This window comes from Lonchura striata, chromosome 23, assembly GCF_046129695.1.
Source record: "Lonchura striata isolate bLonStr1 chromosome 23, bLonStr1.mat, whole genome shotgun sequence".
In the NCBI taxonomy this organism is placed as follows: domain Eukaryota; kingdom Metazoa; phylum Chordata; class Aves; order Passeriformes; family Estrildidae; genus Lonchura; species Lonchura striata.
The window spans coordinates 4,400,303-4,414,627 of NC_134625.1; the positions used below are offsets into that span (position 1 = coordinate 4,400,303).

Here is a 14,325-nt window from a genome sequence, read left to right on the forward strand (position 1 = left end):
ACCTTACTGTTTCAGGCCTCAAAAAGTATAAACAAAAGTGAACTGGGGGGGAAGCAAACTGAGGGAATACTTCATTAGCTGAAGGCGTAATTGCAGAATGTGTAAATGGACCAAACTGATAATTGTGAGAAAAACTCGAGACCGCCGTCCACCTTGGAGGAGGCTCTGGCTGCCCAAGGTGTACCTGGTTAATAAATGCCTGTTTAATAAAATGGGCATTGATTAACCTGCTGTGCAAAATGAGCATTTATTAACCCGTTTATCCCCAGCTGGTGCACCCTCAGCCCCAGCTCACCAGGAGCAGGTCGGTGATGGAGTGCAGCGCCTGCTTCCGCACCGACACCGCGGGGTCCCGGCAGCGCTCCCGCAGCACGCCCAGGTCCTCGGCCGTGCAGGGCAGCACCCCCTGCTTCAGGATGCTCACAAACACCTGCCAGGCAAACAGCAGCACTCAGGTGCATTTCAAAGCTCCCATGCAAGGTTCCTGTCAGAGTCCAGCACACCCCTCTAGCTGCCCTGGCTGTCCCAGACCCTGGCAGGGGGCTCAGAGACCCTGGCACAAAGTCACAAACACCTGTGGCTTCCATTTTAGCCCATGGAAAAAAACTGCCAAGTCTGTATGAGGAATTACAAGCCACAAGGGTTTGAGCAGTGTGGTAGTTGAAATAACACAGGGTGAAAAAGTAGAATTTTGGGGCTTTTTAGAATGTAGTACAGGGACACAAGATGGAGGGATTTGGGCATGTCCTGACCTTCTTCTCCTCCTTCTCCTTGCCCTCCATGTCTTGCTGTGCTGGTGACACTTTTCTGTTGGTTTAAGGTACAGACACACTGTCCAGCATAAATGACAGATATTGGCACGTTATTGTAAACATGGCACAGGCGGTTTTTGGTATAAAATGCAAACACCCCCTGAGGACAGACAGAATGCCATGGCCGAGCTGCTGGACAGAGCTCAGCAGGTCAGAGAAAGAATGTTCTAGATAAGGGAAAATAACCTTGAGAAGCTGATCCTGCACATTCAGACTCCTCCTTTGGCTATATGGGCTGGGAAATGAGGACTTTTACACTCTTGTGGTCATTTAACACCCAGGCCCCAAGAGGTTCTCATCTATATTTCAATCTGCATTGGTTGGATGTAGAGCAGAACTCAATGGAAAAAGTTCAACTTCCATTCTGGTGCTGCCATTTTCCCTGATCATCACAAGCTACATGTGTTCTACTTGTGGAACTCTCTCAGGGGCAACTTAAAACCAGGTGGTCAAAAAAGCCCTTGTTCCTCCCTGCTGCTTTGCAGCCTTCAAAATCTTTTCATTAATTATGGTAGGAGCACCTTAACCAGACAGAATTACTGAATGTAACAGGCATCTCATTGCACTTGCCTTGATATTTGGAACAACTGTAAGGAGCTAACTGGGAGTCCAAACCCAACTGATCCTACCTAGACCCCCGCTGCCCTATTTAGGCTCTAAGTTCCTGTTTCAGAAGAATGCAGTTGCCATGAACTTCTTTCTTTGTCCCCAGATCCCCTCTCATTTTGGACCTCACTTAGAGTGTTGACCACCATTAGGTTTGTGCCAGGGGCACTGGGTGACAAAGCAAAAATACAATTTACCCCCTGCCAACGCCAGCCAGAGATTTATCACACCCAGAGATTTATCACACCCAGAGTGAAGCGGCACATTAACGATTCATGAGTGCTGGGCACAACCAGAGCTGGAAAATGAATCAGAAAACATCATTCCAGTCATTGCTGCTCTGGAACAGCAGCTGGAGAGGGAGAATGTCACAATTTCCCCTTGAAAGTAACGTGCCTCTTGTATGAGCCACAGTTCTTACTTCATAATAAGGAAGGGGGATTTATTTTTATTCTTAATCAGAAAGCATTAAAACATGAATTGCAAAGCCCTAACTGGGAAGCTCAAATCAGTGTGTGAATTGAGGGGGAAGAGCTGGGGTGAAGAGGACTAACGGAGGAAGGCAGTCAGCAGCAGACACCTCTTTTTTAAAACAAGGAAATTTCCATTGAAGCTTCTGTCTTTAAAAGCTAATGACTTCATTAAAGAAATGAGCAGCAAGGAAAGCAGCACAGAGCTCAAAAAGAAGCTGGATATAACCTAATCCCTTTGCTAACAAGGTCAAAACAAACTAAGCAGCTAATATGCTTCAGTTTAGGAGGAAGTCTCTTAATTGAAATGCCTATTGACATTTGACAAGAGCCTCTCCTTGCAAATGACGGAATAACAGAATGCCAGCAAGGGTACTAGAGAAATTTCCATCATTATGCCTGCATTATTTACTTATCAGGAGCTAGTAAACAAGATCTTAAATGCCTTTAAGGCACTCTGCAGGGAGAGCAGGAAGCTACAAGTGGGCAAAGTGACAGAGTTTGCAGCAAAGCTGCGGCCTAATTAATTATTTAACAATTTTGGGTAATCGCCGAGAGCAGGGAAGGATGCAAACCCCAACCTACCTGCAGGGCAGCTTTCCTCACACTGGTTTTCTCATCTCCAGCTCTCACTCTCAGCATGGCCATGACGTCTTTTTCTATCCAAAATGAGGATAAAAAGGAATTACCCCCACGAAGAAGGAATTACCCACAGCACCAGCTGGAACCACAAAATCCCAGGATGGTTTGGGTGAAGGGGACCTTAAAGCCCATCTTGTCCCACCCTTCCACTGTCCCAGGCTGCTCCAAGCCCCATCCAGCCTGACCTTGGGCACTGCCAGGGATCCAGGGGCAGCCCCAGCTTCTCTGGGCACCCTGTGCCAGGACCTCCCCATCCTAAAGCAGCACAAACTCAGGGCAAAAACAAACTCAAAAGGTTCCCCAAAACTTGCAGAAGGATTGACCAAAGCACAATTAAAATCACCCAGAATGAGGCATAAGCCAGAAGGAAAAACAAACCCAATTGTCCCACTCCCTTCATTTGAAAAACTCATCTTAATCTATCACAAAAGAAAATGATGGAACAAATTGCTTGAGACATACAGCAAAAAAAAAAAAAGAGAAACTGTAATTTTTGACCTCTTCCTTTGTCTATACAGAAGATATCAGGCTACCTTCAGAGTCTGAGAGCTCAGCAGAGGAGTCAGGCACAGTCTGTGGCTCAGGTAACCCTGGTACCTGTGGGAAGGGCTACTTGGGCAGAGCTCAGACAAAAGGAGCCAACACAGAGCCAGGGGAGGCTCTGCAGAGCTCAGAACAGCCACAACCTCCTGGGAGCTTTGCCTCCGAGCTGCACACAGCAGCAAGCATTACTGTGTGAGCTGCTGGGTGCTACAGAGGGGAAGTGACTCCATCTGGGAACCCCTCGAGGCTGCAGAACCCCAGCTGCAAAGAACCACCTCAGAGTCTGCAAGGAAACCAGAACACATCTCTCTTCCTTGGATGGCATGTTAGGGCTCACATTTTACTCTGCACAGCCATATTCATACTTATTTCTGCATGTTGGCAGGGGAAAAAATATATCATCGAGGCATTAAGTTATTAAATGACACATGACTAAATACACAGATCAGTTATTTCTCACATTTTGAATCACTGGGCTATTAACTGGCCATAAGGACTTTAAGCATTTTACCATGACTTTTAAGGTTTTTATTTATTACTGTTTGTCAGATTTCCCAAAGATATGCCAAATTTGGAGATCTGTTACTTGGAGATTCACATGGACATCCATCCTGTTGCCATTAAAAATAGGATTAGTCACAGGGAACTAAGCAAAACTAACTTAAAAATACATTTTTACCAAAAGGAAGCAAAGGGACTTTGATCTGGGCTTTCTTAATGGGCAGCTAAGTGCAGTTCCATCCTCCTCCCAAGAGCAGCTGCACAGGAAGAGCACAGAACCTTTCCACTGCAAGATTTTGCTACTAAAATAATCCAGTCTTGTGAAGGCAACCAAATAATTACACTTTGACATTGATTTTTCTGGTGTGGAAAATGGGGGGGACGAGCAAACAATGAAACAACCAAAATTCCCAAGTTCTCAATGGCTGAGAACTCCCAAGGGAAGGGAATGTTTGATGCTGGTGGGCAGAGGGAATTCTGCAGTGCACACCTCACCTTGCAGGTTATCCCCACCCTTTTTATCTCTGCCCTTGAGCACTGAGCATGTTCTGACTCTCCCTGGTTGAGGTTTATTTATTCTCTAAAAGAAATGAGCTGTTTGGTCTTCAGAGGAGTGCAAAATTAGCACAGCCATGAGCCAAGCACAGGCATGGGCCAGACAGCTTTGCTAATGCACCTTGACTGCCTCAGAGAGCCCTGGATTCCAAAATCCTCTGGAGCTCCAGACAGTCTTTTTTCATTCCAGCTTCTTCTTAATTTGTTTTGCCAAGTGCCAAGTGTGTGCTCAGCTGGGTATCAGAGACAATCCCAGGCATCCTCTGGCACGAGGAGCCTGCAACTAAACAGGGACTTCACAATACCTTGAGTGGCCTGGAGGACTCTTCTATCTGAGGGAGCAGATGAAGGAAATTTATCAGCAGAGCGTGTTTGAAAAAAGGAGATTTCGATTTCAGTGGGGGGAGGCTGGAGCCTGGCTCCTGGAGATAGGGAGGGAGATCCCATGCGAGGAGCAGCGTGGAACAAAAGCAGCACTGCAGGATGTGAGGCAGAGAATTGAACTGTCAGCAGTTCAAGGGAGGTGAACAGCAAGAACTGAGAGCGCAGATCCCGGCAGGGGCCAAAAGGTCAGGGAGAAAAGCTTTTCCACACAAGAGGAAAAGAGAGGGAGAGGTTTAAAGGAGGAACATCCCGGCCACAAAAGCCAGCTTGCGTGGTGATTTCATGCTGTCAACACACGAGAGGCAGCTTGGAATGCTGCACCAGGACATTTCGTGTGACACTGATGCTGCAGACAAACAGATCCTTGCCTACTGAATGGTGCTACTCAAGGGTGCTGGGCTTTACAGAGCAAAATACATCAGTTCTTTGTGCACCAGAGCAAGAGATTTAATTATCCTGAAATTCATGGAGCTACAAGCGTTACATTCCACATAAATTACCATCTGGGAAGAATAAATTACCTGCTTTTCAACAAGTGTTGCCACCACATTAGTAGCAACAGACATGTGCATTTCAGGATTAAGTGTGTTTTTCAGACTTGAGTGGAAATAGTGTTTCTTTATGGCTGGCAATTCCACACCCTTCATCACCCCTAAGTGTTTTGCAACAGCTTTCTCCACTTCCTTTGAGAAATGGACAATGAATACACATCAGAAAGTCTGATTTCAATTAAGGCTTTGAATTAAGGCTTATCTGGAAAGGCTGCTTTAATTCTGACATACCATCAGGCCCAGCACTGCCACTGCTGTCTGTCAGCTCCACAGTTCTGAAAGTTGGTAAGGTCTTCAGCGGATGGTTGGACACAGCTGAAAGAAAAGATAAAAGCTGAGGAATAATAAAGGCATACAATCACCCAGCAAGAAGATGGTTCAGTGTTAAACAGAAAGCCTCATGCATGCCCTAGGTTTAACAGATATGTGTATTTTTAGGAAATGGCATGCCAAGAAAAGCCTGAGACTTACTGGAAAAGAATGACTTTATACCTTCTCCACTGACTGTCATGCTTGCAGTGTTTGTGTTTGCATCCAACACTGTGTGGACAGAGGCTGCCAAAAAAGAGAAAAAAAAAAAAAAAGGAAATCAAACAAAGTATTTTAATTCTGGATATCCTGCCATTCCAAATCTTCTTCGGGCGAGCAATCTAACCGTGGGATGCTGTGTGCAGGCTCTGAATCGTGCCATCTGGCCTTCAGCACACCTGAGGGAGCTCGGAATGCCAGTCACGAGCAGAACAACTTAGCAGAAGCAAAAGGCAACTCAAGATTTAATCAGCTGTCAGGCAAGAATGAGCTGCTTTTTTTTTTCCCAATGAGCAATTTCGGTTGTCTGTAAACATCCTTCAAAGGGACCTCGCAGAGGAATCTCTTTGGAACTGATACACGAGGATAAATCCCTTCCAAAGATAAGGCTTCATAAGTAACAAGGCTCATGAATTACTGCTCATTATGACACAGTATGTAAGGACTCTGTGGGCCAGTTTGTAAAGTTCCTGACAACTCCTACCTCCCAGCAATTATCCCCTTGAAAGTTCAAGAATGATTTTCATTACCTCATGTGCCCACAATACTCACAGCTCTGTAGCAAGTCCTGAATGCTCTCGCAGGTAGCAGCAGCCTTCTTTTCCAGACAATAGGCAAAGCTGCTGAGAGCTTTGCTCCTCACCACGGGGGCTTTGTCTGAGCACCGGCCAAACACCATGACCTGCACTAAAAACTTGTGCTTTAGCAAACTCTGATGATCCTGGGACAAGGAGCTGCCTGGGCTCCTCTCTGGCAGCTCCAACAAAGCCAAGGCTACATCAAGAGCAAACACTCTGCAGGAAACCTGCAGGAAGAAAAAGCACACGAGGTGCTCTGTTAATGCAAGTGAACACGGAGTTTTCTTGCCTCTGGGTACCAGCAGTGACAGAGCTATTCAGTGCTGAGATTCATCTCCAAAGCATCAAGGAGATACACTTACTTTGGTGAGTGAGTATTTATAAAGCCAAGCGATGAATTCAGCGAACTCTGCACAGGGGAGTTTGTCCAGCAGGGTCACCAGGGCCTGGGCAGCGTAGGTGCGATAATCAGCCTTGTCTGGGACCTGAAACACAAGGCAAGGGCACCCCGTGATACTTCACTGCTCTGCTCTCAATGCCAGAAAGGCATTTCAGGGCCTAAGAGAAGTATTTTTTAATTTAATGAGCTTCTATGTTCACATTCAACAATAGTGAGATTCATCACAGCTTCCTCAGCCACTATTTCACCATCACAAGTTTTCATTCCTTAGGAAATCTGTTTTCATCATCTTTTCTAAACTATCAATGTTATTCCAATGCATCCACATGAGTTCTCCAGCTCCAGAAGTAGCAGAGCTTGGCATACCTTGGTACAGATATGTTGGAGCAATATTCTCAGAACAGGATAAACAGCTTCTTTCAGCTCATCTACCAGAGAACTGCACAGGAGAGAGAGAGAGAGAGAAGCAAATTTTAACAAAGCTGGTTTATAACAGAGGAAAAGTCAAGGACATTCCTTTTGGAATGCATTTGAGAAGTCAGAAGTGGCCATGCTTCTGGAATCATGAGTGCAACAAGACATGCTCAGAGAACCATCCATATTAATATTTCCATATTAACCTGGCTTTGCAGGCACAAAATAATTTCTTCCCGTACTTTTGTAACAAGCAGAAGGGTAACATGAAAAGATTCTTTAGTCTCAATCACTTGCATATGTTGTCTGGGGATCTCTGCACAAACTACACTTCCAACAACATGGATCCCCAACAGGAGGAATAAACACAGGCAAAACACATCATTAAGAGAGAGCAAGAACTATGGAAGAATGAGCTCCATGTTGGTCTTTCACTTCCTCCACAATTCTCTGTAGTAAAACACAAGACCTGAAAAACTGACACAAAGCAAAATAGAGAAAATGGGTCCTTTCCACAGCACCTTCTTCCCCCTCTGCCAGCAAGCTCAGTAAATTCCCATTCCAGACATTTTAATTAAACCTCATTTGCACAAACAACTTCAAAGCCTGTGCCAGTTTGTCTCATCCCTTTATCACCTCAACAGCAAAGCAAAGGCATGCCAGAAGAAAGGAGCAGAGCTCTGAACGGCACCTGATGAATTTCAGAGCCTGGTTCCTGGAGCTGGTCACGGCTGATGTGATGGGAAGGGCCTCACGCCTGCTGCCCCCACTGCTCTCCACCATCAGGATGACACTGAGGAGCCGCTGGAACACACAGCGAAGGGTCTGGAAAGAAGAGGTCATTGGCAGGCTCTTTTCCATGGATGGGCACTCCAGGGTCATGAAATAGTTCTGAATCAAGCTTAGAAGCAAACAGCAGCACATGTGAAAGCATGACTCCTAGCAGACAAATTCCAAGAGGACACTTTCTAAATACACACAACATCTTTCCTGGCTGTGATGCTCTCATGCAAGTTCAGCAAGGGCTTTCTGAAAGCATCACCAGCTGCCCTCCAAACAGGACAAAGTCCCACCTCCGAAGTCCCCTGTGGATTTTTTTCCCTGCCTGAAACATTTGGAATTTGAGGAGACTCGCTGGGTTTTGCATAGGAGATGTCTTAAGCTAAACGTGTGTTTTGTACTTGAAGTCTTGGAGCTGCCTCCCTTGAATGTTTTTGGAACCACAGTTTGCCTCATGATCCTGACATTCCCTGAGCATGCAGGAGAGGCAGGGAAGCTGAGGCAGGTCTGGGAAGGGGAATGACAACACCTTGCTGTCACCACAAATGCCAACAGCTCCAAAAAGCTCATGCTGCACTGAGAAACCAAGGAGGCAGAGACACGCAGGCCTAGGGCTGCTGGAGCTGGGCTGGCACTCAGGAATAACCAGGCTGGTGTGTACTGCAGGCTTGCCTGACTAGACAGCTGCTGATTGCCAGCCTGCAGGCTCAGAACCAGCCCAGGGGCTCACACAGACTCCCAGGCACAGCTCGGGCACACCCAACCTTCAGCAGCCCCAGCAGAGCAGCAGCACACAGGTAAGTGGGAGATGCCCCGCTCTGCTTGCCAATTTAAACAAATAAAGATGGGAAGTTTCTGGCAGAACTGGCTGCTCCAGGATCCCAGAGTGTTCTCTGAACAAGAGCCAGCCCTGCTCAGTCTCACTGGGCACACAGAGCACTGCACAGCCCAGCCCCTCACACGCTGCCAGGCGGTGCTGCAGCTCCATCTAGCAGGGAATCACAACATTCCAGGCAAAGGCAGCCACCTGGAACTCTCTTCTTTAAGGTTCAGAGGCCCAGTGCCACTGCAGCTCTCCTCTGTTTTCAATTCATTGGCCATAAGAGTCAGCAGAGCATGGAATTCACTGCACACAAGTGCAGCAGCAATAAGGACTGGCGTGGAAAAAAACATCTTTGCTCTGACCCAGCAAAGATGGCATAAAGAGAGAAACTGAAGTGAAAAATAATAACTATACAAGCAAAAAAGACATGCCAAGAAGGGAAGAAGCAAACACTCCTTTTCCATGCTGCTGTGAGGATGTTAAGGATTCTGTTTAACTTGTACCTTATCTTCTGTGCCATGGAGAGAGGAGCACAGCAAGTAAAGTCCGTAATAGGCCAGCTCAGGAATGTATTTGGCTTTATCAACATCCCTAAGGAAAAAAGGCAAAGAGATGTGTTCACCTCTCATCAGAGTAACTGTGACTATTGAAAGAGCTCATTGACTGCAAAACATTCAATATTCACAAGATGCTGCTTGCTGTCAGCATGTGGAACACATTCCAATTATCTTTATAAGAGAATTTGTCACTTTCATTTTTATATAAACAGGACAACAACACAAGCACTGAGGGCTTTGCTTGTTGAGACCATCATATAAACACTAAGAATTATTAAGAATTATTTGCTCACATGGCTGCTGAAAACTTGAACTCGTGGAGCACTGGCTCAAAGCTGGTCATCTCAACAAAGATCTGCAAGGGAAGAGAGCCAAGCTGAGCTCAGTCCCCTGAGAGGAGGGTGTGCAGGGCTCTGGGATGTCTGGGGTCACACCACTGGGTTTAACTTCCAACACCTCCCTTGAAGCAGGACAAAAGCTGAGCCCAAAGCCCAGAAGGTCCCCCAGGAACAAGTGGGGGCTGCCCCCGGATCCCTGGAAGTGTCCAAGGTCAGGTTGGACAGGGCTTGAAGCAACCTGGGATAGTGGAAGGTGTCCCTGCCCAGGGCAGGGGGTGGAACAGGATGAGATTTAAGGTCCCTTCCAGCCCAAACCCTTCTGATTCCATGAACAGAACACTTGCAAGTGTTCAGCACAAGAGGCAGACACAGAGCAGGCACCCTGCTCCCAATTTCCCTAACGCCCATCAGGGACCAGGTGACGGAAGGCAGGGCTGCCACCTCCTCCATATGGAGTGCTCTGCATCCCCAAAAAGTCTGTGCTAGGGGACACAAGGCTCATCAAGCTGCAGCTTTCTTACCTGCACGCAGTTCTGCATGCACTGAGGCTTTTCTTTCAGGGAGAACTTGGGCAGAAGTCTTAGGAAGTTTTTCAAAAGAAGGAAGATGGCATTGCGGACTTGGAGAAGACCTTCTGATGAGAAGTAAACATTCTCATCATCCTCTTCCCTCTCCTCTTCCAACATCTCTTCTATCTATATTGGCAGAAAAGAGAAACAGCTTGCCAGCTATTTGCTTATTACTAGGGATTTGTAGCTGAAGAGGTTGCACAGACATCTTACATTGGAGTTGTCACTCCTGCACTGTTTCCCTTTCTTTCTGTTCTTTCTGGCATTGGGCTGAGAGCCTTGAGCGTGTGCCTTCTTCCTTTTCCTCATCTCTTGAGGCCAGCACTTTGTCAGGGTGTGAAGACATTTATCAAGCATCACTTCGTGGAACACCTGGTTGGCTATGCTGCCTGCCCAGAAAAGACAAACATCAGTCCTCTTCCAGGCAAAATACAGAGAACATCAAACCATCTGAGCATCATGTCCCATCCCTGGAAGTGTTCAGTGCCAGGCTGGAGCAACCTGGTCTAGTGGACAGTGTCCTTGCCCATGGAATGAGATGAGTTTTAAGGTCCCTCCCATCCCAAATCAGTTTGTGGTTCTATGATCTCTCCACAGATGTCCCAGAGCCTAAGAAAGTGCAAGAGAATAATACAGCTGCTGGAAGTGCACCAGGCTGATGCCCCATCAGCAGTGACACATTCCAGCAGGATCACCAGCTGAATGGCCCCTTCCAGCTGCACCAGAGATCAGCAAAACTTCAGGGCATGCTGGAATACAAAGGGTTCCAGCTGTGAACTAACCTGCTGGAAACACTCAGCTGCTGGTTATTTTAAACTGATATTTTTGTTTGCACAAACAAACCCGTCCAAATGTGCTGCACAGTGAAATGCTCCCTGCTACAGAGCAGGAACAGGAATAAGCTCCTGCCTTGGCTGTCAAAGCAGAGGGACCTGTGTGGTCCCAGCACTGTGCAGGCTCCTCTGTCACCTTGTCACAGGACACAGACCCACACTGAGGCCACCAAACCCCTCAGTGACAGGAGCCCGTGACACTGCTCAGCACTCACAGCACGCTCGGTTTGACCCCCGAGGATTTCAGGGCCATCAAGCCAGCACCACCACTTGTTCCACCTGGAATTGCTACAAACCCAGCCCTGCCCCACCTGTGCTGGCCCCAGCCACGAAGAGGAACATTCCAAGGCTCACCTGGGATCTCCAGCAGCAGCAGGTAGAGCCCAGCTGAGTGCAGAGCAAACAGCCTCTGCTGCACGCTGGCTTTTTTGTTCTGGCCCACGTGCACAAAGTGATGCAGCACGGCCACCAGGGCCTGGTGGGACAGGCTGTTCTCAGCAAACAAGGTCCAGACATTCTGAGGCAAAACAGGAATAGTGAGGACTCCCATAATAATATGAATGCCCAAAACTAGCCATTATTTAGATTTTAACAGGTGCCACCATGACGAACTCCCTATGTATTATATGCTTCAAAAAGTATAATACACTATAATTATTAATATTTATGTTATAGCAATTACATTAATTAATAATTAAATCAATTAATTAAGGAAAAAAAAATTCACTGAAAGAATAATAAAGCACTGGAACTGTCTTCCCAGGAAGGTGGTGGAATCACCATCTCTGGATGTGTTTAAAAAAAGACTGGACTTGGTGCTATAGTCTAGTTGAGGTGTTAGGGCATAGGTTGGACTTGATTGTGGGTCTCAGATTTAGTCAAAGAAAGAAACTGAGAGTTTCTATCCAGGCAGAAGCCTGGGAAAGAGTTAAGAAAGAATGTAAATAATTCTTTATCTCTCTTGTTTTTCACATTGTTTATAGTTAAGTTCTATCACTGTGCGTAAAACACTCTGCACCAATAGTGTGGGTTGTTTTCACTTGAAAACAAATAAATTTAATCCTTACAAAGCTCTATATAAAAGAGCAATATATTTTAAATAAATCAAAGTTTTACTCTCACAACCTTCTGAGTCAGAGTCTCTTCATTCCCATCCTGCCTCAACAGTGACACTTGATGATCTTAGAGGTCTCTTCCAACCTCATTATTGTGCGGTTTTATGATTAAAATTAATAATTTTTAAATTGTATTGATTATTAGTAATTATAATAACTATATATATACTTAATATTATGCTAAGTTATATTATTAAAATTCGGGAATATCTTCCTTCTGAAGCACTCCAGCACACAGAGCTGGAGTTGTTCAGATTGTTTTTGAAGATATTGTGGATTTCAAGGCAAGACATTTGTGAAAAAAGAAAGTGAGAGTGGCTGGCTCTGTTGGGTGATGCCACCTCTCTGCTCACCTGGTCCCCGGTAGCAAAGGGCTCCAGAGCGCTGTACAGGCGGGTGAAGGGGCCAAGCTCATCCGCCGTGATCTCCTCCACTATCCAGGGATCCAGAGGCTCGGTCTCCGTGAAATCCATATCCCACACCGCGTCCACCCATACTGAGAAAAGAAAGAAAAGAGTGTTCGTAAGCGCCGGGGGTGAGATTTCCCCGAAACACGCGTTTCACCCAAAATCAGGCTCCAACATAAACACGGACTACCCAAATCCAGCGCGCCAAGGGCAGCTGCTGCCAGCGTCAGGAACCTCCCGCTGCCTGGGGTCACCCGCAGCCCGGTGACCGGGGGAGAGACACCGGGACTGACACCGGGACCGGGACAGAGCCACAGGGACTGACACCGGGACAGAGCCCAGGACAGAGACACTGGAACTGACACTGGGACCGGGACAGAGCCACCGGGACCGGGAAAGAGCCACTGGGACTGACACTGGGACCGGGACAGAGCCACCGGGACCGGGAAAGAGCCACTGGGACCGGGACTGACACTGGGACCGGGACTGACACCGGGACAGAGACACCGGGACAGGGACTGACACCGGGACAGGGACTGACACTGGGACCGGGACAGAGCCACCGGGACCGGGAAAGAGCCACTGGGACCGGGAAAGAGACACCGGGACTGACACTGGGACCGGGACTGACACCGGGACAGAGACACCGGGACAGAGACACCGGGACAGAGACACCGGGACAGAGACACCGGGACAGGGACACCGGGACAGGGACACCGGGACAGGGACTGACACCGGGACCGGGACAGAGCCACCGGGACCAGGACAGAGCCACCGGGACTGGCACCGGGACAGAGCCCAGGACAGAGACACCGGAACTGACACTGGGACCGGGACAGAGCCACCGGGACCGGGAAAGAGCCACTGGGACCGGGACAGAGACACCGGGACTGACACTGGGACCGGGACTGACACCGGGACAGAGACACCGGGACAGAGACACCGGGACACAGGGACTGACACCGGGACCGGGACAGAGCCACAGGGACTGGCACCGGGACAGAGCCCAGGACAGAGACACCGGAACTGACACTGGGACCGGGACAGAGCCACCGGGACCGGGAAAGAGCCACTGGGACCGGGACAGAGACACCGGGACTGACACTGGGACCGGGACAGAGCCACCGGGACCGGGAAAGAGCCACTGGGACCGGGAAAGAGCCACTGGGACCGGGAAAGAGACACCGGGACTGACACTGGGACCGGGACTGACACCGGGACAGAGACACCGGGACTGGGACAGAGCGAGAGACAGAGACCGGGACAGAAAGCGGGACATAGACTGACACCAAGACCGGGACCGGGACACACAGAGACCGGGACCGGAACAGAGACCCAGATGGGGACCAAAACCGAAACCGGGACCAAGGCAGGACGGGGAGGGTGACAGAGACCGCTACCGAGACAGAGACGGACATCGGGAGAGAGAGAGAGAGAACGGGAGAGAGTCAGAGACCGGAACAGAGAGCGGGACCGGAATAGAGATCCGGACGGGGACTAGGACCGGGATAGAGACAGAGAGACTGGACAGCGAGCGGGACCGGGAAGCAGAGAGACCGAGAGACACAGCGACTAAGACCGGAAAAGTGATCGGCAAACCGGCCGCGGGTCCGATCCCATCCCCGGTCCCGCTGCTAATCCTGCTCCTAGCGGCCCCGCTCCGAGCCCCGGCCCCGCTCCCGGCCCGCACCTGCGGGCAGGTCCGGCAGGCGCCAGCCGCCGAGCGCGCCCCGCAGCCGCTCCGCCGCCATGGCGCCGCCGCCCGGGTTCGAACGCGCCAATGGCGGGCGCGGGGCGGCGCGGGCCAATCGGGGCGGCCGCCGCTGCCCCGGAAGGGGCGGGGCGGGCCGGGCGGGGCTGCGCGGTGCGCGGTGCGCGGTGCGCGGTGCGCGGTGCGCGGTGCGCGGTGCGCGGTGCGC

The 14,325-nt window shown here is 49.1% G+C and overlaps 1 protein-coding gene across 1 annotated transcript in view; it reads right to left on the minus strand.

The window, feature by feature from the left end:
* The window catches only part of NCAPD3 (non-SMC condensin II complex subunit D3), a 35,379-nt gene extending 21,210 nt beyond the window's left edge, over positions 1-14,169 (minus strand). The window contains exons 1-15 of the mRNA XM_077787997.1: positions 14,097-14,169; positions 12,353-12,495; positions 11,239-11,401; positions 10,265-10,440; positions 10,004-10,177; positions 9,438-9,499; positions 9,091-9,178; positions 7,676-7,809; positions 6,937-7,009; positions 6,533-6,655; positions 6,145-6,397; positions 5,557-5,619; positions 5,296-5,379; positions 2,474-2,547; positions 296-430 (exon numbers count right to left, since the gene is read on the minus strand). Coding sequence (XP_077644123.1) covers positions 296-430; positions 2,474-2,547; positions 5,296-5,379; positions 5,557-5,619; positions 6,145-6,397; positions 6,533-6,655; positions 6,937-7,009; positions 7,676-7,809; positions 9,091-9,178; positions 9,438-9,499; positions 10,004-10,177; positions 10,265-10,440; positions 11,239-11,401; positions 12,353-12,495; positions 14,097-14,157 — 1,806 coding nt within the window. The 5' untranslated portion in view covers positions 14,158-14,169. The remainder of the gene's footprint in view (positions 1-295; positions 431-2,473; positions 2,548-5,295; positions 5,380-5,556; positions 5,620-6,144; positions 6,398-6,532; positions 6,656-6,936; positions 7,010-7,675; positions 7,810-9,090; positions 9,179-9,437; positions 9,500-10,003; positions 10,178-10,264; positions 10,441-11,238; positions 11,402-12,352; positions 12,496-14,096) is intronic.
* Positions 14,170-14,325: the final 156 nt, after the last annotated feature.